The sequence below is a fragment of the Urocitellus parryii genome, chromosome 2, assembly GCF_045843805.1.
Source record: "Urocitellus parryii isolate mUroPar1 chromosome 2, mUroPar1.hap1, whole genome shotgun sequence".
Classification (NCBI taxonomy): Eukaryota; Metazoa; Chordata; class Mammalia; order Rodentia; family Sciuridae; genus Urocitellus; species Urocitellus parryii.
Genome location: NC_135532.1, coordinates 15016842 through 15044654, shown reverse-complemented (window position 1 = coordinate 15044654; position 27813 = coordinate 15016842). Strand labels below are relative to the sequence as shown.

Here is a 27813-nt window from a genome sequence, read left to right as displayed (position 1 = left end):
TGTATTTTGTTTAGAGACAGGATCTCAGAGTTGCTCAGCATCTCACTTTTGCTGAGGCTGGCTTTGAACTTGCGATCCTCCTGCCTCAGCCTCCTGAGCCACTGAGATTACAGGCCTACACCACTGTGCCTGGATTAAATACCCTCTTTTTAAAATATTTACATACACTCGTTTTGGGGATATTATTTTTTTTTTCTTTTCACATATGTCTCTCTTCATTCAAACTACTCTGACCATCCCTTAAATCCAAGGACCTCCCTTATATCTCAAGGCTTTTGACTCCATGAACTCTATTCCTCTGGCCAATGGTAGTCTTATCACCCCGAGTGTGAGCTCTTCTCCAAGGACAGCAACTCCCAACCAGAATGTGAAACCACTGACTTTCTTCTCCCTTGCATTTAACTTTCAATGCACCCAGCTGGTGAATCTCTCTTCTTCTGGAGAGCTGCAGACGTGTGTGAAGGTATAAGATGTTTTAACTGAACTGACGACAACCTTGATGACTTAGGAGATTTGATACCATCCAATAATTAACTTCAAATGAACTTCGACATTTAAAAAGCTTTATGGACTTATGGTATAAGTTGCCCAAACATTTCCATATATTAAGAAAAAGATATAAATCCAGATTCTGAGCTTTTGATATTTAGGATCTTCCATGAGCTTGGAGCCACCATAGGAGTTGACCTTGATGGTGGCAAGGTATCAGAAGGCCTGAGCTGACCTCCCCAGCCCCGATGCATGTTATTACATCAAATAACTTAATCAGAACACAAACGGTTCTTAGATTTCTACAGAGGTAATTAAATAACAATCCAATGCCAATTAATCACAGTCAAATAAGTGCGTGTCAGAGAAGAACTCGATACACACTGGAGACTATTTAATGGTCAAACACTTGGCAGGATTTTAGTTAAACAATGATTCATTAAACCTCCTCTGCCACACAATGGCTAGGCTAAACTCAACGTGAAAGAATCGAAACTCTTTTGTTCTCCCATAAAAAGACATCAAACCTCTGTGCGTGATATTCTTTTCTCTCTCACTTAGCAGACTGCTCAGCTGCATGATTCATGTGTTCAGCTGCTCCTATGCCCACGGGCGTCTGCAAGTCCTCCTTGGCGCTGAGCACTGTAGCTAAGTGACTCTTTCCTTCCCAACTGCACTAGTGAAGAGCTGGACACATGACCACACCAACTTAAACTGTTGATTCACTTCAAGCAGGGAAAGGCACCCGGGACTCTGAACCACCTTCAGCCCCAGGAGAACAAGATCCCCCGTCACAAAAACCCTGGGTCCACACAACTTGTCCATCCACCAAAAACCCAAGTGACATTTTTGGTTCTTTAAAATAAAATGGCCCTTATAACACAACTCCCCATGAAAACCCAGGGATCCGCTTCAAGTTCAGCTGGTAATTAATTCCCAAAGGCTTGTCATCAGGTTTCTTGGGATACTACACCTTTCTGCAAGTTCATTTCTTCATATGGAGCAAGAATCGAAGAAAAACAACATACCTCTGTATTTGCTGGGGTTTGCCTACCCTAGCAGGAGAAGCACCTCCAGAGTTTCACTAATGTTACTCTTTCTTAAAAGTATGATTTTTGCACTTCATTGCTGATATGAATCTGAATCCAAGATCAGAGAGGTGGCTAAAAAACAGCTCTATGATGTTACACTGCAGATGCTTTGGGATGGTATTTGCCTCTCTTTAGAGAAGGGTTACCTAACCCAGTTTTAGTTAAATGCTGGGTTGTTACTCATTTTTTGATGCATTTAAAAATATGATTTTAGTTGAGAGGGTAGCACAGTGGTAGAACACTTGCCAAGCATGCATGAGACCCTAGGTTTGAGACCAGGATTTCAAAATAAAAATTAAAAATTGAAATTAAAAATTGAAAAGTAAATAAATAAAATTAATTGTTGTCTTCATTGCCAAGAAAATATGAAGGAGGTAACATTTTTGGAAGGGATAAAAAGTTTTTTAAATATGATTATATATATGTGTGTGTGTGTGTGTGTATATTTTATATATTTTATAAGTGTGTGTTCCTATGACTCAAAATTGAATTTATTATAGGTAAAATGTATTTTAACTCTGCTGGCACATTGGGCAGTAGAAAATAAAGTCCTGGGATGGGGATGTGGCTCAAGCGGTAGCGCGCTCGCCTGGCATTGGTGCGGCCCGGGTTCGATCCTCAGCACCACATACAAACAAAGATGTTCTGTCTGCCGAGAACTAAAAATAAATAAATAAATATTTAAACAAAAAAAAGAAAGAAAGAAAAGAAAGTCCTACTTTTAAGTGTCTTTCTGGATATAAAATGTGGAATTTGTATGCCTATAAAAGTAAATGTAGGATATAGTGAACATTTACTAGGTCAAAAATATTTAAAAACCTATGAATCAAACACTGCAAACTCTTAACACAATAGCAAAAAAATAAAGCAAGAAGAACTGACAGTGTGACTATGAAACCTATCTGGGGGCTGCCTCAGTTGTAAACCCATTTTGTAAACCCATTTTACTGTGCTCCCCCAGCCCACAATGATAAGAGCCCTGTGTGTGTCTACTTCTCAGCTAAACTATGACATAAAATGATTTCGAGGGGGTGGGGAGAAGCCACACTGAGGCTAACATCAACATACCGTGGCAAAACAAATTTTCCTGCAAATATAAGCAGTTTTACAGTCTATCAAAATGGTGCCAAAAAGTAGATTTATTCGCATTAAAGTGCTGACACGAAAGAAACGTTTCTGCAGTCAATAAAGTGCGTTGTAACCCAATTGTCAAATCAATACAGTCATTAAAAATAGACTGCGCGCTTCAAGGAAATGGTGAGTTTGGGGGGGTGATGGTTGTGATGGAGGATATGTCGCCAGACACAGCTGACAATTAGCCGAAGTGGCCGCCGCTCCTCCGTGTGCCTGCAAAGGAACATCCCTGGGTGCCTTATCTCCCTCGGCGCGTATTTAGCCATGTAAACTGCCACGCGGCATTTCCAGCTTCCCCACAGGCATCTTATAAATACAAATAAGAAAATACGCCCTGGGTTTTTCTCCTCTTCCTTCTTCGAGGCCCCAAACTGACAGAATATTATCACTTTTGTAGACGCTTGCAAGTCGACACATTGGTATTGGGCCAAAATGTGCTGAGATTATAATATCCATTTATCTAAACTGCTAGCATGCAACAAAATTCAGGTGGGGTGCCTGCCACCTAAATTAATTTACTACTTGAAAAAGACTTCTTCTGCCAAGCCTGTCAGAAGAAGACAGGAAAGGAGTCAAACTGTAAATAAATCTAAACATGGTTCGCATTTGATCTAATTTTCAAGAGTAGGATTAAAAAAGAGGAAGCGTGCCAAGGGATGGTGCCAACAGGAGAAGAGCCACAAAGGAGGCTGCCCTGGGAGCCCGGGAGCCCAGGATCGCACCACCGCCCGCTACAGAGAGTGCTGCCCAGCTGTGCCAGGGACCCAGCACTCCCCAGACCTGAGGCTCAAAGCCGCCTCGAGAGATTTATCAAGTTGAGAAAATAAAGGACCACTCAGACCCAGCAGGATGACTGCTATCAAAAAAAAACAAAAAACAAAAAACAAAAAAACCAGAATAACAAGGGTTGGTGGGCAGTGGGGAAACTGGCACCCTGGTATACTGCTGTGGGATGGTAAATAATGCAGGCCAGGTCCTCAAAATATGAAATGCAGAATTATTGCATGATCCAGCAAAGACTCTGCTTCTGGGCATACACCCAGAAGAACTGAAAGCAGAGACTCAGATATTTGTAGACCCACGATCACAGCAGCAGTATTTTCAGTAGCCAAAAGGTAGAAGCAACACTATAGAGTGTCCAACAACAAATGAATGGATAAAAACGAGATGCGGCATGCAAAGATACAGTGGAATACTACTCAGCCTTTAAAAGGAAATTCTGACATCCGGGACAAAATACATGATACCTAGTGAAGACACCATGCCAGGTGAAATAAGCCAGTCACGAAAGGAAGAATGTTATATGATTCCACCCATGTGAGGAACCTAGAGTAGTTGAACAGAATGAAACAAAAAGCAGCATGGTGGATACAGACTTTCAGTTGGGAACCATGGGAAAGTTCTGGAGATGGCTGCAGGCAATGGTTGCTCACAGTGCTCCTTTGTTCAATGCCATTGAACTATATAGTTAAAAATGCTTAGGATGGTAAACTTTACTGTTTTGCCACCCTTTTGAACAAAATGGAAACAAAGTATTCGAACTTTATAGCTATGCTTCTCCCAGCAACCCTGATTTCCCTCGTACCGACCGATTCCTGGCCATGCTTAGAGCATTAAGCTCCACAGGCACTCCTGACACCAAGGGGCCTGGGCCAAAGAGGAGGCTTGAGCTGTGGCAGCCCCTCTGTCACCACCTGGTGAGGAGAGGAGAGAGTAACAGCACTCGTGGGACAAGGGGGTCCCAGAGGCCCGACAGCACCCCACTAAAGAGTTCTTGCTCGCGAGTGCTTTCTCTCTCTCTCTCTCTCTCTCTCTCTCTCTCTCTCTCTCTCTCTCTCTCTCTCTCTCTGTCCCCCCCTGGGTGGGAGATAAGGAGGGCAGCATCCAAGGGGAGGGACAAGTGAGAGAGGAGCCTCAGGGCAGGCAAAGAGGGCTGTGGAAGGAAGGAACACAGCGTCCCCCTGCACAGAGGAAGAAAAGGAGAGGGAACAGGTGTTGGACATTTAAATGTGCAAAGCAGAGCTGACCTCTGAACAAACACCGTGGCCATTCACCTCCCCCCAAATATTTTACATTATAATCCACGATCCCCCACTTCTGGCCCACTCCCCGACGCCTTGGAAACACTTTTGAGTTAAGATGGCAAAAACAGACGTAATGGAATTCCACCCTGCTAGGTGACATGGCCAAATCAACACAACCAGGGGGTCCTGAAAGCCTTTCCTGTCTATTTGAACCTCAAGCGCCCCATCAAGAACCCCAAAACCAGTATTTAAATTGGTCATCAACATCCAAAGGCATGATTAAAATTCTTAAGAGGCACCTACCATCTGTGAGTAAAAAAGTACAGAAAAATGGGCTGGGAATGTGGCTCAAGCAGTAGCGCGCTCGCCTGGCATGCATGCAGCCTGGGTTCGATCCTCAGCACCACATACCAACAAAGATGTTGTGTCCGCCGAGAACTAAAAAATAAATATTAAAATTCTCTCTCTCTCCTCTCTCACTCTCTCTTTAAAAAGTACAGAAAAGTAAACAAAAGATGGAGAGATTCCAAAATTTAAAATATAAAAAGTGGGCGGTGTCTAAATGGTGCAAGACAGCGATGTCCCAGCCTCCTCTGCACTTCCAGGGGATGTGCTTCTTGCAATGGAAGCAAAGATAAATATACGACTGGATCAAGGGAGGTTTCCAAGAGCTGGGTTGAAGCTTGAAGAAGGTAATGCTATGACAGATTATTCTAGAAAAGGGACTTAGAATCATGCACTGAGGAAAATGAGGGCAAGACAAGGAAAGGCTGCTCTGGACAAGGGTGGGGCAGGGAGGTGAGGAGAGAAGGGGAGCACCAATGCAGGCACTCCGCTGGCCTGCAGAAATCACGTCCTGGGAAACAGCAAACATCTTTCCTAAATTTTATATTTACAAGGCAATAAATAGCCAGGTGTGGTGGTTCCTATAATCCCAGAGCCTTGGAAGGCTGAGGCAGAAGGATCACAGGTTCGAGACCAGTCTCAGCAACTTAGCCAGGCCCTGTCAAAGCACCTCTGGTTAAATCCCTAGTACCAAAAAATAAAAATAAAATAAAAATTTTAAAAGGCAATAAGCAAAGTAATTAGCGAAATATTCTCTCTCCTGACTGCAGAGGCTGTTTGAACATGAGTTGACCCCATGTTGGTTAGCAGAGACCAGGCTGGCGAGGTTTGTGATTCACCCCCTGCCCACCAGTCCACTGTCCTCTGGACACCTGGGTGGGCCTGACCATGCCACCCTACTGAACTGATTTTCCTCATATTTAATGCAGACACTTAGCTAAAAGACCCAGAGAAAAAGGTAATAACGTTGTTAAAATTTTTCAGAAGTTAACAAAGAATGTAAAAATTATAATTTCTCAAAGTCAAATCAAGTTTCTTTCTCTGAACCCTACAATGTCAGGATCAGGTAAAAATACCATAATATCCTTGTATTCTAAACAGGGCAGGGGATACAGCTTCATAGTAAAGAGCCTGCCCTGAACACATTAGGTCTTAGATTTGATCACCAGCACTACAAAAAAATGAAAATTAAAAAAAAAAAACCCATGTTAAAAAGAAAAAAAATTCTGATAATTACATTCACTTTGGCTTTTCATTTATTTGATAATTTCAATTATTAGGCATAAAAACTAACTATACATAGTTTATGCAACTGCAGGAAACATGCTGTAAATAACCAGTCAAAAAGCTACTGCTTATAGATATAAAATAAAGAAAATGTATTTTTAAAAATCTCGGTTCATCTTCAGAACTGAAAGAATGCCAAATATTCGATCATAAAGAATGCCCAACTTGGGCTGGGGATGTGGCTCAAGCGGTAGCGCACTCGCCTGGTATGCGTGCGACCCGGGTTCGATCCTAAGCACCACATACCAACAAAGATGTTGTGTCCGCCGAGAACTAAAAAATAAATATTAAAAATTCTTTCTCTCTCTCTCTCTCCTCTCTCACTCTCTCTTAAAAAAAAAAAAATGCCCAACTTCTCTCTGTGACTAGACTTCAGTCTGTGTTATAATAGACCTTTAGTAAAATCAAAACACAGTGTTTTAAATATCATTAGGTCTTGATGCTTCATACAAAATATAAAATTTGGTAAGTGGAAAAGTGAATAATTTTATTGATCACATAATTTCATGTAAAAAAATTAGTGAAATTATTTATTTAGAGATTTCCAAAAGAGAGAGAGAGAGAGAGCGTGCACACCAGGCACTGTGGAGCAAGCCTATAATCTCAGAGGCTCAGGAGGCTGAGACAGGAGGATTGTAAATTCAAACCAGCCTCAGCAACTTAGTGAGGCACGAAGCAACTGAGACCCTGTCTCTAAATAAAATTAAGGGGGGGGGGGGCGCCCTAGGGATGTGTCTCAGTGGTTAAGTGCCCCTGAGTTCAACCACCAGCACAAAAAAAAAAAAAAAAAAAAAAAAACCATGCTAATTCTGGGATAGGCAGACGTACCTTTCCTGCGGGTATTCCTGAGGATATTCCCAGTATGACCGTGCAGAGGGAGCCTGGCCAAGCTATGTTCTCAAGCTACTAATGATCAAGTGTGGGTTCCTCTGAGCTGGTACTCAAGGTTTCACATGGACACTGAAAGGTTCCTCTGCAGGTAGGCTAACTTGGAGAAGGCAGAGTGCACCGCCCTGGGAGTGAATTTCACCCAACTTGGTGAACAAGCTGGGGAGAAAGCAAGGGGGTGGAGAAGCAAACCCCTTACAGTATTATGAGTCAGGGGAGTGCCCAAGAGCACACTTGTCTCACACCCAGCCTGCCACCACCACACCCTGTTAACTCCGTCCACCACTAAAAGCATGAGTTACTATGGCCAAGAGGTCCCTGTGCTCAACGGGAAGACCCTCCTACTCCCTGAGACCCAGAGTTGGGCCAGAAATGAGAAGATGCACAGTCCATGTTTTCCTTCATGAGCCAGATTCTCTTCAAGGTTGTCACTTCATGCAACTCCCTGCCTGTCCCCCACCTCGACTCCCAGTGAGAAGAGACCAAATATGTAAGAAAACAACAAAATATCCACTGATGGCTTTCATAACAATTACCAATGATGTAATAAGCCAAATCAACCGGCCTTAAAACATTCATGAACAACTTCATCCAAGAAGGCGTCTCGACTTGAGACTCTGATTCAGAACAAGGAAGGCTGATTCTGGAAGGTCTCAGCGGGCACTTCCTCCTTCAGGGATATCAGACTCTCGGTAGCACTGTCACGACATAAAGTTTCCCATTTATAGGGGAGGTTATTACATATTCTTAAAATAATGTAGAAAATGGAAACCCATACTTTTCACAAGCAATCTAAAATTATATGTGGTAGAATATTCAAGAAGATGGAGAAATAATTAATTTCCATATTTTAAAGGAAAAACTAACACAGACATCAACAATAAAATGTGGTAACACATTTATGAGGAGCCAGTGAGTTCACTGAAGCCCCGTGTGGCAGGAAGGTTTCCGATGAGTGTCCCTCACTCACCAACGGGTTTTTCTGGCAAAGTTCCTTGAGATCCTTTGGTTCCCATCCGGAACATTCCTCAAACAAAGACTTGGACTGTGAGAGCTTTTATTTTGTTCTTTTAATGTAAATCATTTTAGGGACTGGCCCAACGTGCTGCAGAGAGTTCATAAGACACAGGTCTTTGATCTTTGTGGCTTTGCCATGTATGTTTTTAAAATTTCTGGAATGCACCCAGGGAGGCAAACTGCTTGACAGAGACACTATAAATATCCGAATAAATAAATACATACAAACATCTGGAACCCTGATTAAGCACCAAAGTTTTATTATTTGGGGGGGTAAAAGGGGTTGGGAGAAAAGCACTGAACAGCATTTTTACTTTTATGGAAAAATGTCCTATTCTTTCCTTATGATAAAGCCCCTCTGATACTAATAAAGCCTTTAGAAAGCTCAAGTTTGGAAGTCACATGGAAAGTGGAGCACTAATGTTTTTTAGCCACCTCCCCACAAACAAGCAACTTAAACTTTATTAGAATTGATGCTCACCAAAATTCACTTTTTAAATAGCATGAGGTAAATGAATATTTATGAAACATTGGTCATTATTTGAAACAAAAATAAATCCAGGAAATATATTCATTTCTACTAGGGCTTCAAGTTAAGTGTGCATGTGTATAGGTTTTAACTCATTAATTCTGTGGGCTACAGATATAATAAAATATGTTGGTTTGCTCCTCTATGCGAGGTGCTTGGAACAGCCATAAACAGAGAGAAGGTAGAATTTGTCCTAATTATTCCCAGTGCAATTAAATTAAAGAATGAAGACAGCTACAGACCATATGGTTAAGTGTGAATCAGGGAGTCGCACAGTTACAAAACTTGTGACATGTTAGAATACCTTCATGTTGAAAACAAACCAAAACAGAATCCCAGATGAGTCCCTGTTCTACCCTTTATGGGGCTCCCCAATAAGACGGGGATTTGATGAGCACAGGAAGGTCAAGTTAGCAGGAGTCTTAATAAACAGAAAGGCTTCCTGCTGCTCTGGGGATAATGTAAAAATGGTTTTATTGGCCCCTGTGTGATCCCACCTGGCCTGGGTGTCCTGTTCCTCCCTGAAATCTTGCAATGTCAGGCCAAGCACACACTCCCAGGTCAGATCCGCCGGAGACCCTTCAATGCCCCGTCCTGGAGTCCCTGTGAGCCACTCTCCGTACCTCCTGGGCCCCCCAGCCCTACTCCCACAGCACCCATCACGGTTCTACGGTACTTGCTCCACATGGTCTTATGCCCATCTTGCCCTCGAGCAGCAAGGGCAGGACTTCTTGGCCTAGGTCAAGACTCAATACCGGGCTGTGGATGTGGCTCAAGCGAAAGGGCACTCGCCTGGCATGTGTGTGGCCCAGGTTCAATCCTCAGCACCACATACTAAGATGTTGTGTCTGCCGAGAACTAAAAAAAATAAATATTAAAAAATTCCGCCCCCCTCCATCTCTCTTTAAAAAAAAAAGACTCAATACCAACTCAATGCCAGACTCCATAAGAATGCAGAATTGGGTGAATGTGTTTAGAAACTGGCATTTTCCGTATTTGCCCTATTTAGAAAAGAGACACTGTGGGCACTTCATGATTAGCACGGAGACCAATGCTGTGACTAGTGGACACTGACCACCCAGGGCAGGAATAAAGGAATCACTAAAGCTTGATGCCAATAAAGGTGCGGGAATAACCAGTGGTCCGGGTCAAAACAAAAAGAACGTTCCAGCTTGTTCCTGTGGCAGCTGCAGCCCAGAAACTTGGCCCTGCTACAAAAGCATGGGGGCAAGCTGTGTGGGGGGTAGTGAAAATAAATACCCCCAGCCCCAGGAGCCCCCTGCCTCGGCACCTCCACAGCCCGTGCCCAATGGGGCCGCGAGGGCTCAGAAACAGCATGCACACTTATATGGTTCTAGTTTGCCTCTACCTCAAGGAAGGCAGGATAAAACGGAACAAATGAAAGAATTCGTCTTGCTCTTCCCTCTGTGTTCCTGCTCTGCAGCTTCACGATAGTAAACCACCCTCGTGTCAGAGCCAATCGCTCTTGCCCACTCAGTTCACACTCTCCAGAGGATGCCCTAAACTGCTAGGTGCCCCATGAGAAAAAAATTCATTGCTGAGTATCTGGGTGGTTAATCACATCTATACCCATATGTACATGCACAATTGCCATGGCGTCCCTTGGCATGAAGCTGGCAACAGAACAGATGGAAACTTCTGGTCGATTCCATGCTGATCTCTTGATCGCCCGCTCTCACACTGATCTGTTCTACGATCCACCACCTAAGGTGGATCCTGGGTTGCCTTGACAGTTTCCATGCCCCTCTCTCCCTACCCTTGGGACAGTTCCAGTTCCTCAGTCCTGCCTCTGGTTCTGCTTCTCTACGAGGCTCTCCTCACCCATGATGTCAATCACGGACACTCCATGCGTCCACCAAGCCCAGTGGGCTACCACCATCTGGCATGACCGACACTGCCGGGGGCCCTTCATTCCCTCAATGGTGGGCAGGAGGGGACTCCACTCTCTGTACTCCCGTCAAAAGGAGGGCAGTCCACGGACCCTCCACCACCTTTACAAGGAGGCAACCTATATTCCAATAGCCAGATGCAGGCTGCCAAGGAATTTTCAGGTGCGTTAAAACCTGACATGGAATTAAAAGTTTTCTCCTTGCACAAATTAACAAATCAACAGCAAATAATCTGATTAATGTAAGCTACCAAAGACCACACCAGGGCAGGAGCAGAATCAGTATGCATTTCTTTATGGAGAGCTAAAAAGACATCCACAGAAAAACGGCCATTTGTGCATTCTCAACACAAAAATATGAGAACTAAGGAAGGAGAAGAAATTTCTATGTAAGAAAAGGGGGGGGGGTTTGAACTCTATAGGAAAGCCATTTGGTTGAACTCTTAAAAAAAAAAAAAAAATCAGCAAATCTCCACTTGCAGGCTCTGCAAACGTGTCCGTCATTCCTGGTAAACCCAGCTGACACGTCTGCAGTAACATTCTTGGCCTCGTATTTGTGGATTTCCATGGCTAATTTTTTCATACTAGTTCTTCCCCTTTTTCCTCCAAATCCATATTCCGCCCGACATTTCCCATCACTCACAGGTTATGTCTGCTATTATAACCCACAGGAACAAATATTCATCTCCTAAGAGCCATACTGCACAGGCTTTTCATGCATATTAGGGGAAAATCAGGCTTCTGCAGGACATCAAAGTCCTTTCAGACCATGACCTTAACTGTGTTCTCTACCAGCATTCAAAACTTGGTTGCATTAAATAATACCAGTGTAGGCTCATAATGAAAGAAAATCACGACAGGATCCCAATCTCTCAGGCTGTCATGGACTCTGTGTCCCTTGGATGAAATGTCGTGTTGCTCATCACTGAAAGGTTCTCTTAAAGCTGAATTGACCCACTAGTCACAAATCTGAAATTGCTAATATTTTCATCAGAAAAGAGTCAAAGAGCTATAATTCACCAAGGTATTACAACCTGGAGGCAAAGGCAACAAGCCAGCTCAGGATGAATGGGTCAAGATATTAAGTGCCATAAGATGTGATCAAGATGTTAGTGGAGAAAGTTGTCCAACACAATATTTTTTCTGTGCTCAATTCAAAACACACTCTTCTGTATTCTCGGGCTTTTTAGGTCAATTCACTCTCCATCAGAGTCTCACCTTATTTCTCTAAGGTTTCATTCAGACGTATTATCATTCAGTTGTTTTGGTCTAGCATGTGTCCTCAAACTTAGCAAAGAAAATAAACATGACACAGAATTTAAGAAAAAAATAGTGCACAAGATATAGCATAAGTCTAGAGCTCTACATACAATCTCTCACTGCATTGCAGATTACACAGGGAGGGAGGATATCGATGACATTTAATATGGCAACTTATTCTAGTCCATATCTGAACAGAAACCTAGCAGTAAGGCCAAAGGGAAGCAGTGGAAATCCTCAGCCAAAGAGAGAAGCTGGTCCAGTTACTCAAGGGCCACTCACTCTGCCATGGCAAATGGCAGGCTAATTCAGCAAACTTATTTCCACACTTCTAACTTCTTAAAATGACCATCAAGACATAAGGGAAACTGGAAACAAAGGAAATAATGATACAGCTAAATTCTATATCTAAGTTTTCTAACACAACAAAAACATGGCTAAAGTTAGGATTGCGTCCTTAGGCTGCTTATGAATGTATATGACAAAATCAAAGTACCTTATTATAAAATATTGAGCTTTGTGCAGACCGAAGAAGATTTCCTGTTTTCCTGCAAACTTCCAAATACCCTTTAACGTCTACAGAGGTCAAACCAATAAGAATGAAAAACTGTGAATTACGGTCATCTCCTATTTCTGTAATTTCAATTACTAACAGTCAATCAGGGACTCAAAATATGAATGGAAAACTCTGGAAATAAAGAATTCAAAAGTTTTTATTACAACATGTTGTCATCACTATTCTATTTCTTCTTAGTTATTGTTGTTAATCTCTAACTCTACCTAAAATGCAAACTAAACATTATTGTAGATATATATATATATATAGGAAAAAAACAGTATGTGTATGTGCAGTTCCAGGAATTTACTGAGGTCTTAGACATATGCCCTAGGTCTAAAAACGGGCAACTGCATTGCAAAACAATTAAGGTACAAGCAGTAAGATAGATGATGAAAGAATCTCTGTCTTTCCTGTAACTAGAAGAGGACAAGCAGCTGGAAACGGAACCAAAGCCTACTAAATACATAGAAAACAGTGAAGAGGAGTTTTCAGTGGGACTTCTCTGTATTATTACACTGTGACTCTAGGCTGCCATCCATAGGCTCTAGGTCCAGGCACGTTTGACACTGAACTACCAACACTCGTAACAAGGATTTTCTCGACTAGACTAACAGGAGAAGTTCAACCAGTCTCTGAATTTCTTAGACCTAGAGAGCAGCTGGATGGGATTCCTACAATGATAGAAGCCTCCAGGCTGTGGTTCAGCCAACAGGATCCTTTTGAGGTCTCCAAACTGATGACTTCCATTTCTAAGCTCTCTGACTGTAGCATTCTCTCAAAGTCTCACAGCAATGAATCCTACTAAAAAAAAGAAGAAAGAAAAAAAAACTGACTTTCCAAAATAGCCTGCATAATAAGTTCTAGATGAATTTATAATTAAATAAAAAAAATTTTTGAGGATAATCAATATAATTAAAAAGATTTAAATACCTTTTTATTACAGGATGTTTTCATTGTCTTATTTCATTATGAGTTGTTGTTAATCTCTTATTGTACCTAATATGTAAATTAAACTTATCATAGGCATGTGTATAGGAAAGGATGGTATATGCAGAGTTCAGGACTATGTCAACAGACATCTTGGAAGAGTTAACAGCACTGCACTCTCACACACACACACACACACACACACACACACACACACACACACAGTTCATTCCAAGTGCTGCATTATCTTCACTCCCAGGAAGGACGTGAATGACTAGAGCTCACTATTCAACATCATCTCCAGTAATATTAAATACTATAAATTTCAGAGCCAACATTTTCCTAATAAATTATCAGTCATAAAAATCACAAAAACTTTAATAAGTCATGACAATGCGCTCACAAAAGTCTCTAGACAGCAGAGGGCCAAGAGAAGAGGCCAAGTGATCATCGGCTTTCAGAAACGGAAGGCTTTCCTACAAAGATGTGGGTTTTTTTCTCCCACTTTGGAACCAACTCATTTTCAAATACTGAATCCTTCTGAAAATTGATAAAACAAGAAATTTCATGTAAAACCTGAATGAACAGAATGAGGAAAGCGTAGACCAGAAAAATGAAAACATTTTTCCTCACTTCCACATTGTAATTCAAGTTAGAATTTGTACTTCAAAACACACAGGGCTGGGGATGTGGCTCAAGCGGTAGCATGCTAGCCTGGCACGCGTGTGGCCCGGGTTGGATCCTCAGCACCACATACCAACAAAGATGTTGTGTCCGCCGAGAACTAAAAAAGTAAATAAATATTAAAATTCTCTCTCTCTCCCCCTCTCTCCCTCTCTCTTTAAAAAACACACACACTCTCACACACACAGATACACAACCATTAGGACCACACTACAAAACCTTTGAACGTGTAAATTGTCGAGGTCATAGAAGTTTTCTAAATTCTTGAAAATACTTCTGATTAATGTGATATCTACCATCATTTAAAAAAAAAAAAAAAAAAAACACTACACTAAACAAATTTAAGCTTTACCTGAAGAGGTGAAGTGTTATTTAGTGCAAAATATCACAACAGCGTAAGAATGCATGGCATGTCTTCAGGAAATGACCGTAGAGAATTCGGAATACAGTATCTGGTTGCCTTATGCAAGATTCCCAGCACACTGGCATATGGAGATGCTTAATAAATGCTGAGTTATAATCTGCACTCTGACTTGATGATTTTCAGCAATCTTGTTCTTTTAATTTTCAATTACAGGCATTGTATCTCACTCAAACCTACCCGGACAACAGCCAGAGGACCTAAAGAAGACAGAGAAGAGCAGGGCTCCACGGTGCTCAGAGGCACAGAGATGAGGGCAGGATGCTTGCTGCTTTGTTGCTACTACAGATGAAATGAGACAATGAATTGACAGAATTCGGGTAAGTTTAAATTGTCAAATAAATTAATGTGGTTGCTCCAGAGTGTCAAGACACAGGGAAACCGTCCAAATCCATCATGCTTCTGGCTGAGCTTCCATGTGATGGAGAACTAGATTATAAACTGCCAAGAGACGAAATCTCTGTCACAGAACAGACCCCCAAAACATTAGAGAGGGTGGGGAAACAAATATCAACATCCTGACATTCTTTCAAACAGCCTACTTTTGGGTTTCTTAGGCTTTTATTAAACTATTTCTAAATAAGCTCCACAAAATGACAGAATCATTAAGTTTCCGAGTAGAAGGCCCCTCTGACATTACCGAAGTTGAATCCCAAGATTCAGGACGAGTTAGGGGCTCCCTACGTAGTAAAGACTGCTGGTAAATCAGCAAGCAGTCTCTTCACTGAGGTCTCTCCACCCAAAACTATAGTCCTTGACATATCCCCAGGCTATGATAACCAGTCAGTAATTTACAGCATCTAAATTGTTGGTTTATTGAGGCTAATAGGATAATACACCTGGAAGAGTTTCATTCATCCTGTTTGATTTATTATTCCTTTAAATGTTTGAAAAGGGTAATCTACAGTTTCTAAGAACCAATCAGAAATCTCATCTTCCTCCCTGGCCACTTGAGCCATATTTTTGCACATGAAGTATCAGGATGGCCATCTGAGAAATGCAGAGGGACTGCCCAGAATTGTGGAGTGAACACACCACAGAATGTCTCTAAAAACATCCCATGAATAAAATTTGAAGGCTCAACAATCTAATACTGCCTGAGGTCAACTTTCACTTTCACTCGTGAAATTTGCCATTTTTCACGCTTTTTGAAAAAGGTGAACACGTGATGTCTCTGCAGCTGACCCGTTGTCGGATTCTTTAAAAAATAGTAAATTTCTCCTCCTCCCGGGAAGGATGTTCGTTTCCCTGGAATGACTCCAACATTCCGTTTAAATAGAACTTAATTTATAAAATTTCAAACTGTCTTTCCTTAATTACACAATAGACTTCTGTACTGAACTTCAGCCGTATCATTTTCAAACAAAAAGTAAACCAGATGTTTGGTACTTACATGCAAAATTGAGCTCTCATTGTAAAACCAAATTAAATTTAAAATGAACTCTGGAATGAAGTTAAGCCCCATTGAAAACAAAAACAAAACAAGCAAAGAAAAACAAACAACAACAACAACAAAAAAAATATACTATAGATTTTATTTGGTGGCTTGTAAGTTTTGGTCATTTCTCTATTTTTCCTGAAGACTAGGAAAACACACACACACACACACACACACACCCCTCCCCAACTCTTATCAAAACTAGCATATTAATTTGGAATTTATAAATTTATATGAACCTAAAATTTCATCACGTTAAACATGAGATATCAATGTTAAGTATGTGCCTTGCATTGTCTTAAACCGAGTGTGTATGTAAGTTCTCTTAATTCTCATCTCATGGCACAGATAAGGTTGAAAGCAACTTGGCAAGGCTGTGCAGGCTGCCAGGGATTCACAATGAGGCAGGCCAATTCCAAAGTCATGTTCTTCACCACAAAGTACCAAGGATCCCAAACTACAGGGTGGTTCAAAACCACCATTAGGAAATAAAGAAAAACCATCCCATCTGCTGGTGGGTGAAGTCAAAGGTCACCTTATTGCTGGCTAATTTACAAACTTTAAATTCCACACTTCTTTGATGGAAAGCAATAATACAAAACATATTGTGTGGTTTGACACTCTAAAAAGAAGTCAGTCAGTCTGTCTCTGTCTCTCTCTGTCTCTCTCTGTCTCTCTCTCTCTCTCTCTCTCATATACACACACGCGCACACACACACACACACACACACACACACACACACACATCAACACTTCTTCAGATAATTGTTTCAATCAAGATCACAAATGACAACCAAGGCTCTCTCTCATCTAACATCCAATCAAACATTAGGGAAAAAAAATAATCCAAAGTTAATCCAAAAATTACAAGGTACTCCTTTTGCAATGTAAAATTTCAAACCCTGATCTCATCTAGAATGCTCAGTCACCATGATAAAGAGGAGGGGAAAGGCAAAGTCAGTTCAGCTTTAAACTCTACCATGGTGTGTGAAGGAGGAATGGTTAGAAAATGTGGTATCCACACAATTTTTGAAATTCTCTAGATCATGAGCTAAGTCCCTCACGTGGTATAAAGACAATTCCTTAATGAGCAGCAGCTCATGATTGCAAAATAACCTGCTTCTGACTGGATCACACAGGTGTTGCCTTTTATTACTCTGGCTCTTTACATCAACAACTATTTAGCTAATCTCGAAGTCAAGGAAGAACAATTCTCCAGTAAATTTTCATCATCCTGAAATATGTGTGAATTTTCCCTTCATTTACAGGACTGTGTTCAGACCAACTTTTAAAAGTTGGTACCAGCCGCACATGGTGGGGCACACCTGTGATCCCAGCAGCTCAGGAGGCTGAGGCAGGAGAATCACAAGTTCCAGGACAGCCTTGACAGTTTAGCCAGGCCCTCAGCAACTTAGTAAGATCCTGCCTCAGAACAATAAAGGGCTAGGGGGCTGGGATTGTAGCTCAGTGGTAGAGCACTTGCCTAGCATGTGTGAGGCGCTGGGTTCGATTCTCAGCACCACATAAAAATAAATAAAATAAAGATCCATAGACAAACTTTAAATATATATATAAAAGGTGGAGATGAGGATGTGGCTCAGTGCTAAAGCGCCCTTGGGTTCAATCTCCAGTACAAAAAAAGCCAAAATTCACAACAATAATAAAGAACACTTCTACCTTTCACTTTTATGCTAAGTAATAAAGAGAACATAGAGAAGATTTATGTTAGCATGAGATAAATTTTTAAGCTATCACTATCATTTGATTCTCCAAAGAGAAAAAGAAGATAACTTTATAGTTCCTTCAAAGGGAATAAATTTTATGAACCCAGGCCATTCTGATGCCTATAGGTGAGAAAAAAAAATTTTTAATTTTAAAACAATGACTACTTATGAGATAGCAACTATTTCCTTCTTAGAGTATTGAAAGGCAACAACAACAAAATTAATCCATGGTGCTAACTATGTTATAAAGCACTGCTCCTAATCCCTGTTTGTGGAATTATATATGTGTGAGAAATAGATCTAAGGACGAATCAGCTTACACTGTGGTATATTTGCAAATATCTTTGTGTAGAACAAAAAGAACTGGGTACACTGTGGTTCTTACCACACCCTCAAAATCTATACTGTATTGTATGCTTCAACCAAACCCCATGGGAAAGGAGACCAATCACTGAATCAAAAGAACTCTTCTATAAGCTTGCACTTGAAGTTCAGAGAGAAGTCATTTACTAACTATGGACTTAACATCCCAAAATCAAGCACTCGGGCTGCAAATCCACCAGGGCAGATATACGGATTTCCAAGGCTGTGCTCACAACAAGCTACACCAGGCACCACTTTACCAATAGCAGACCAGCAGGCAGGATTTCCCGACAGTGATGAGTGTGATTGCATTTGGAATAATGTCTGGCTAAAGATTTCTAAACACCAGAACAAGTTTAAAACAAACTTTCCAGGTGTTCAAGAGGTTGAAACAGTCACCAAGTGATACAATCTATTAGAATGCAAATAGGGAAAAGAAATGAAAGGAAAGTATTTTCATAACAGAGAACTTGATTTTGTGATACCTAAAACATACTACCACAATATTTTGATAAACTTCCACTCAAAATGTACTTTGAAGCTTATTCCAAATATTGAAGGGCTTTTACTTAAATGATGAGTAAATCTCTCAAAATTAATCCTAGTTACCAAGAATGAGAATACGCAATGGAACCTGGTCAATGTTACCATAACATTATTTATAGAGAAAACATTGTTGCTTATGTTCTATAGCCATTCAAGACTTCTAGAAGCCCAAAGTGCATGTAGGTCCTCAGAAAACGTGACACTGGGCTGGGTGTAGTGGTGCATGACTGTAATCCCAGTGACCTGGGAGGCTGAGGATGGAGGATACCAAGTTTGAGGCCAGCCTCTACAGCTCCGCAAGACTTATCTCATAATAAAAAAAAAGGGATGAGGATGTACCTCAGTAGTAACGTGCCTCTAGGTTCAAGCCCTAGAACCAAAAAGAAAAATATTTTTAAATCATTAAAAAATAAAAGAAAAGGTGAAGATGGAAGCTCCTGCCGAGATTCCTGAGGTGAGCTGCAGCATCCAGATGTTCCCCAATGAAAGCATCTGGATGCACTGAAGAATCTGGTTGAATACTGTGCTGGGTTTTCTGTAAGCTTAGAGACTGTGGTCTGAAGAATCACTGACTTCTGTTTTCCTTAAACTCCTCTCGCACTCCCACTGGTGCGATTTCAGTTTGAAAACAAATTTGCCTTGAAGTACCAGGAGAATGGTTTTTGGAAATTTTTATGAAATCAAGGTCAATCACTGATGTGATGGATTAGGACACATACCACTGGACTGCGTTTGTAAGTGTGTGTGTTCCACGTACACAGATGTCTCCTGCTGCACTGAAGTTTTAACCAATGCCTTTTCCGTATGCAGTCACAGAACAATGGAACAGGGTAATGTGTTGGAAATAATCTGTTGCCTGTGCATTAAGTTTGCAAATGCCTTTGCAGACAGGACTTTCTGTGACAAGTCTCAGATCACAGAGGACAACTGGATGACCAACAAATGCCTCCTAACACACACACACACACACACACACACACACACACACAAAAGTCCACCTGTGAGAAACCACAGAACAGCTGGCTTAACAATCACAGAGCTATGTCCCTATGAGAACTGGAACAGCTTGACAGCTCAACCTGCCTCCAACTCCCCGCCAATCACAGCTTCAAAATGGAGAATTGCGCCTCTCTACTCCTCAGGAACACACCGTTTATATGGCGAAACTATGATACCCGAATCTGTTAACTCACAGCAGTGCTGAAGGTCCTCTCCAGTGAACATCAGAAGCCCAGGGAAATTTATTGGGCATTTGTCAGGCTCATCTCCTTGACTGATAAAGAACAGGAGAAACCACATCCATGTGGTGTCTACTCTGGTGAAGTACAGCTTCCCAAGAACCCACATAGGTTCTGTGCCATCACATACTGGAAACTACCAGAAATACTCGATTATAAATCGTACTTTTGAAAAGCAATGATAGAGAAGAATTCGATCTAACATAAACACCAACTGCAAGACAACAAGGCTTGAATTTTATTTAAAGACTGGAAAGTTTTATTGTTCTTTGTGGGTGTGGCTGGGAGAGATGCAAATATACCTTGGAAACTTCCTAGTTCCATTCCACCAACAATGTTTGCTCATCAGCTAAGATATGTCCAATCCTGGGTCCCAGAGACTCAGCAATACAGACAAGCTCCAAGACTGCAGGGGGCACGAGGCCAGTGAAGCCACCAACAGCACATACATACTTACCGGCATCATGGTACAACTGTAATTCTGATAGCCTACTGGGATCAGAACAAAAATTGTAAAGTTTATGTGAAACAAAATGTCACAGACTCAAAGTCATAAATACTCAGATTTCTTTTCCCCATTGTCTTTACGGCAAAATAAATGTTTATAATAAAGGGGACAAGGATGAAACATTAGGATATGAAAACTCCAGTTACAAATGAAAGTTAAAGCTCCATCCATGATGTCACATGATGTCAGAGCTTCAAGGTCAATCACTTAACCCTTATAGCAAAACAATGGAATTTAAATCCAGCAAATCCCCACCAACTTCCACATCCCATGAGAACACTATGCTTAGTCCTATCACATTCTCAGTGGTATACTTATCAATAAAATTTATACATGTTGAAGGGGGTCCAGAAAAAGGCTTCATTTTCTCTTGAAATGATTGCACAAAAGCACTATTTCATAAAGTTACCCTAGAGCATTTCTGAGGGTCACCAAGAGTAGAAATTATGAACTAGGGGTAGGGGGAAACCTTCGAAATGAGAACACCTAATCGCTATCCATCACTCATCTCATAGCGTTAATACCCAGGTCCTCAGCCAGACACAGGGACTCTAAGGCCTAATTTAGCTAACATCCACGACAAGCCAACACCAACCAACAGAACCTCAGATCTAGTCAGCGGCAACGTCACAGCTGCAATGTTAGAGTGAAGTGGAGGACTTAGATTGAGAGGGCAGTTAGTACAAGATTCAGGCAGGACACACCTACTACCTAACATGGTAATGTAACCAAAATTTTGAGAAACATTTTACTATGATTTTGTTAAGTACTATCAAAGTTTGATAAAATATTTTAAACTAAATATGAAATACAATGTCACTGTCTCAATGTTGTTTTTCTTTCCAGGTTCTTATGGCAAAATAAATAATATTTGTAATAAAGGGTGTGGGAATGAAATCTTAGATGAATCATTTAATATATTCTATGAACTATTAGAAAATAAAGCAAAACCATAAAGCAAAATGTGGACCTTAAAATTTCATGAAATATTACATGATCCCCATCTTGAAGGAGATGCCAGTTTGCTAACTCTTACCATTTTAATATTTTTAATGGGACAAACACAAACTCAGTGCTTCCTGTTACTAAGTTGCCAGTATTTCCATGTACAATATATTACAGAGAAGAAACATGATTAAAGAGAGATCAGAACATTCTAGAAGCTTTAAAATGTACACTAAAACAGTGCAGTATTCACCAGCTGCCAACAAGTGCAATAATAATCACATTTATAGAGATTATTGACAAAATAACAATAGCAATCAAATACATGTAACTATGTAACTATTTAAACTTGTAACAAAGGCTTTTTATCATACTATTAGCAGTAAATGAGGAACTCCCATAAAATATCACTTAATATCACCCCAGATAAGAGTTTAAGTACATATAACCATTGTTATGTGAAAAAACATTATTTTTAATGTGTGACAACTAGACAGGATTTAATTACCACACCTACTTCAAACCATTAGCTGTTTCATTCAAACCTGAAAAAATAATATTTATGTGGCTATTGAGAACCATTATGATTGATGCAATCTTTTGTGTAGCTCCCTTTATAGTGACTCGCATTTGTTATTATTAACAAGGAAAAATGAAAGGGGAAATGTGTGTTTTTGTTCTGCCACAAAGCTTTTCTGATGATGACTAACTTCTTCCTTTGAACAGAAAGAGCCTCTTAAACCAACTAATGTACATATAAATATGCACTTTACAAAGAGCACCAAGCCAGGGGGGTGGGGGGGAAGCCAGTAGGACTGGGGCCAGAATAAAACACACAGGCTGTCAGGACAGTTGTTATTCTTATTCTCAATTTCTTACAGCTCATCTGCTCTCAAGGAAGGGGAAAGGAAAAAAAAAAAAAAACATAGTTTCTTTTCACCATATCCACAACAGATCTCACTTGAAAGGAAACACGGCGAGTGATTTGGCATGAATGGGCATATTACCAATTTTCACGGCATCACTGCTGAATATTTATGTCGTGAAGAATGACGACACGGGAGAGATTCTAACACGAAGCCCTGCCTTGTAAATCGTCTGGATGATGCTGTGTCAAAACAACACCTACCATAAATCAGAGGTTTTAAGACCAGTATTTCTTGTTTAAACACGCTACCTGCTCCGCAGCCGCGCTTGTGTGAACAGGCACAGATTAACGCAGGCTAAGCACTGCCATTTTCCCTCCGAACTTATAGAGCTATAATTTAACAGGCCTGTTATTGTCAGGGTAATTTTGACAGTGCTGAAATATTATACGTGTTAAAATATGCATTTAGCACTAACTCCAGTGGTCATTTGAACTGAATAAACAGACAGACAGGCATCCCCGCAATTATGTCCCTTCCCTATTGATGACTCTTTTTTTCCTCCTGGCAAGGAAGCCCTAGGTTGACAATTGATTTTAGAAGCAGTACAGCAACACAGCCCTTCTGAGAGTACAAAAAGCTCGTCCTGTTGCTTTCGTTCACTCTTCACTTCTCCAAGAGCTATCCAGCAGCCTGCAGTGGAAGTGAGGGGTCCCCTTCCAGGTTGGGGAAACAGCCACATTCCCACCGCTTCCACCCTCCTGCCCCAGCCCCTCTGAAACACACATCCTCATTCAGGACATCTGATATGTTTGTGGAGTCGTCTACGGAGCCTCACTTCCCAGCTGATCAAGCTGGAAATCTTAAACAATGGCGCAACTCTAGATTTTTGATTAGGGAGGATAGAAGAGGGTCTTCAAATCCAGAGTACCATGCAGGCCCCACACCTCCATGACCACAAGCACCTTCCACCAGGAGAATAAAAGACCAGCAGAGATGTCAGCGTGTTTCTTTTTCTAAGGTTTTAGTTTTAACTTCATCCATAAAGAGAAAAATATATATATTTTTAACCCTGTAAAATGCATAAGGGAGCACACACACACACACAACACTGCAGAAAAATCCACTGTGTGATGAACACACCGGCTGTAATCCAGGATTAACTTTGTACTTCCCTTGAGAGAATAAACTAATACATCTACCAACATCAGTAGCTCAGTTTCCTAAAGCCAAAATAACAAATTGAAAGCAAATAAATATTTATCTGGAATCTACTAGAATCAATGCACTCAGCCACACACTATGTCACCATAATCAGGAAAGGGACAAGAGGACAGTTAGCCACTCATCTGGTTTCCAAAATAAGGGAGAGATTGGAGGGGCCCATCAGAAGGAAACGTTTCACGTGACTCAGGGAAAACTCAAGAAACTGTTTAATTTTCTCCCTAAACTTAAGTTTCAGAAGAAGAAAGAAGCAGGTTGTGTGAGCACCAGTATGTACCCTTTAGGAATTCAAATATATCCAGATGAAAAGTCAGTGGCTGTCTATTCCAATTTCTGGTCCAGAGAGGGTTAATTAGGAAATCTGCATCTTTCATTTGAAATGGTAGGTATTTCTGGACAATGTTGTTTATATTTCTTTAATGTTCCAAATATACACTGAAGATACTTTTAAAATTCCCTGTCAATACATATCAAGGTACCAAAGACCTAAGCTACAAAAATGGAATTTCCAAGATAGCTTTAAAATCAAACCGTGTTTTGCTATGTCTGCTTTTACATGCTCTATCTGAAATCCTGCAGATCATGCTGCCCTCTTGTGCCAGATGTCAAAAGCTGCATAGATTCTGTCCCAGCAAGGAAAACCTGATTTACATTTAAAAGAGAAATGGGCTCTTAATTTCTGAAAGACTTACTGTTTGATTGGCGTGGATTGGCCAATTAAACGGTTAGTACAATCTGATGAAAATAGACTGGAGCTAGGATTGAAGACAAATTTCAAGGGGGGAGTGGCAGCGGAGGCAGATGACATCTGCAAATGCACTATTCAATTCAAGTCACCACTGAAATGCTGAGGAAGCCTGGGCAAGGCAGAAAATGTGAGGGTCTTTAACAGACATGATACCAATGCCAAGATACATCCAGGAAGAGCAGATAAAAATCGAGATGAGTGAGAAGGAAGACAGGAAACAGAAGAGAAGTGGAGGGGAAAAATCTGGCTCTGACCATTTGAAGGTTATACACTGCTTTGGTTCAAATTTTACCCCAAGGGCTTAAGATTTATCAGGTTATCAAAGATGAGTAAGACAGTAAGGAACCATATTACACAAATTAGGACCTGATAAATCATCATGCACCCATGCCTGGGTTAAAAACAGAGAGCAGTAACCTAAAGTCTGAAGACTGGAGACGGGCGCCCTGGTTGGTAGCCGACCATCTGGAATGGGGAAGTGTGGTCAGAACTTCATGATGAAAAAGAAACATGTGCGTCCAGGTTTGCCTTGCTCTTCTCCACAAACCCAAGTAAGTGGACTTGGGATGTTGGCCTGGCAGTCAGTATTTCTAGCAGCTTCCGTGAAGGTGGGTATTAAGTATAAAGACTTGAGTCCCCTGATGACTAGCAACAGGGATGAGGGTCTGGGAAGGCAGTATGCTAAGAGAAACAGCACATCGAGGCTGGAGCACTCGTGAACCAATGAAGAAGACACTTGTACCTGCCAGAGCAGGGTCCCTGGGTGGGAACTACAGATGGAAATGAAAGGAGACTCTGGCCAGACCTCAGGTGCACGCTGGGATGGAGCAACCCCAGGATGGAGTTTCTTCCCCAGTCTCCTCCTCTGTCTAGCTTACTGGCCATTACCTGCTGGCAAAAGTCCTTGCTGCTCGGAGCTCATACTCTTACTGAGCATGCTCTAAAGAACTAAACATCAGGAAGTAAAAAGGTATGCTTCTGGGCTGGGGATATATCTCAGTTGGTAGAGTGCTTGCCTTGCATACACAAGGTGCTGGGTTCCATCCCCAGAACCAAACATACAAAAAAAAGTATACTTCCTTCCTCACCTTCTCAGAAAACACACTCCTGTAATTCAGGAGGAATGACATTATGGGTGGGTTTGGGGGAAGGAGTCTGTACATTTAGCATATACACTGAATAGCACTGAAGAAGAGGGCATGCTTGCCTTGCTACCTTACAGAGCAATTACTTAAGTATATTGTTAGATAACCATTACAGTTCATAAATAGGCAACATAAACTATGGGGCATAATGGATAGCTGTGGTATATCTTTCACCATTGTAAAAAGTGCAAAAAATTATCTAAATAAAAATTTAAATCTAAACAAGTCTTTAAATTTTTGTTTTAAATCCACCACTTGAAAAGTAAATAATATATGACTTCCAAACATTTTGGGCAAACCAGGCGTGTCTTCAGAGTATTTATCTGGGCTCCTGATTTCACTGAAGGGATAAAATCCTGCTCATGGGTATGAGGGCGGAGAAGATGAATGCTTATGAGCTGCTATTGTAAGATTGGTGACCTCCAAGATTCAGTCACTCAGCTGGTCAGCTAGGCCCCAAATCCCTGATTAATGAAGAAACCATCACGAGGAGAAGTCTGTGGGTCTTGAAAATGAAGGGCCTCCTTAACTGCATTCAGGTGTATTCAGAGGCCCATGAAAACGACAGGTGGTGGCCCTGAAGGTGCTAAGTCTGCAGTTCTCAAGTTAAGTGGGAACAGGGAGCACCCTTAAGGGCCTACGGTACAGAAGCCGCCAGTCACTTCCTAATTACAGCCACAACTGCACCAAGTTATTTGTGTGGTCTCTGCAGTTCACAATTCTTTGCACTTCACACAGTGCCTGGATGAAACGATATTTTCTGAATAAATCTACACAAGATGCTTTTCATTCTTACAAGACGGCATAAGACAGAAAGGGCAGGAACTGGCATCTCCATCCCACAGGAAAGGAACCTGAAGTCCAGGACACTGTCACTGTTGCCAGCCTTCACTGGCCACCATGGGGTGCAGTTTGGCTTCAAGCACCAGGGAAGGATTAGCCTGCTGAATTCTCACAGGACTTCAGTAAGGTTGGTATGCATACTATCCCAGTTTCACAGATGGGAACACAAGACATGCAGAGAGACTGAGTAACTAGCTTGTGAGTGTCAATGTAACTATAACCAGCTATTAGGATTAGAAACTAGTACCAAGATTGAACCCAGACAGTTGGCTCCAGGGGCCACACTGTCACCCACTACACCCTGCTTTGAGATTTTCTGTACAACAGGAACTATGGGACTTGGTCTTAGTCACTCAGCTGTCAATGGCCATGCCAAAGCTTCTCCCGTGCTCCTTCCAGACCTACTCCCTGGCAACTGTCATCTGCATAAACAAAGCCATTGTGGGCCTCACCACAAATGCACCCAACTAGCCAGTGTGCGGATCTATGGCCATGACTAACCCAGAAACCTGGGTCAAGGAGGCTACTTCAGAAGCAAGGCCCCCGGGTCGGAGCATGACAGGGTCACAGGGCAGAGACATTTACCACTTGGAAACTACCAGGTACACTAATGTGGAAAAACTAACTACTGAGGATCTCCATGGCAGGTACCACAAATCCCCATTGTGCAACCAAAGTGATTTCAAAACCACAAACAGTTACAGGTGACGGCAACAGCAACATCTAACAAAGGAAAGGAAGGTTTTGGGTTTTTTTTTTTTTTTTAACATACAGAATTAAAAGCTTTGACCGAGGGCTGTTTACATTTTACCAATCTTGGGGTGTTTTTGTTTTTCTTTTATTACTGGGAATCAAACCCAAGGGCACTTAAGTACTGAGCCACATCCCAAGGCCTTTTTTATTTTTTATTTTGAGACAGGGTCTCCCTAAGTTGCTTAAGACCTTGCTGAGGCTGGCTTTGAACTGATGATCCTTCTGCCTCAGCCTCCCTAGCTGCTGGGATGACAGGAGTGTACCACCACACCCAGCAATCTTGGGTTTTAGTTAACTCATTACTACTTTGGGTAAACCTCATCCTCAGGGTCTATAGAGCCCAGGGGTTCCAGAAATGGACAAGCCTCCTGAGGAAGAGGCACGCAGTCTCGCATTCAGAGTGTTCCTCCAGAGACAATCCTCCCCAAGGGGGGGGCGAGGCCAAGGTGTGTCCACAGTTTTAGCAACTGTCCAACTCCATTTAAACACATTGCACGTATGCCACATGACAAACTTATTCCTAAAACATTCTGCAACGTAAACATTCATTCATTGTTACACACACACAACTTAAAATAAGACTGTATGCTCCCGATATTATTTTCTGTGGTGGGAGAAAAATATCAGTGAGGCTGAAAAGGAATCAACAGGCACAGTGATTTTCTTCCAGGATTGCCTCCACTTTCAGGGACTGAAATGTCACCAGATCATCAATGTGTTAACAGGACGTATTCACTGAGCAATGTGGTGTCTGACTTACCTATTGGATTTCTATCAAAGAACAATACCGGAGCTTTCAGGATTGACTCAAACATTTTGTTGTGCAAAGTTTGCGAAGAATTAACGAGGACGTAGAATACCAACAGAGATCTTGCTATGCCAAAAAGGACGGTGGATACAGTTAAACC

At 41.4% G+C, this 27813-nt stretch overlaps 1 protein-coding gene across 2 annotated transcripts in view; it reads right to left on the bottom strand.

Annotated features, from left to right (window-relative positions):
• Abcc4 (ATP binding cassette subfamily C member 4 (PEL blood group)) overlaps positions 1-27813 on the bottom strand; it is a 230178-nt gene that overhangs the window by 91753 nt on the left and 110612 nt on the right. For both annotated transcript variants that reach the window (XM_026399756.2, XM_026399766.2), the window contains one exon: positions 27666-27812. In XM_026399756.2, the coding sequence (XP_026255541.2) occupies positions 27666-27812 (147 nt within the window). The remainder of the gene's footprint in view (positions 1-27665; position 27813) is intronic.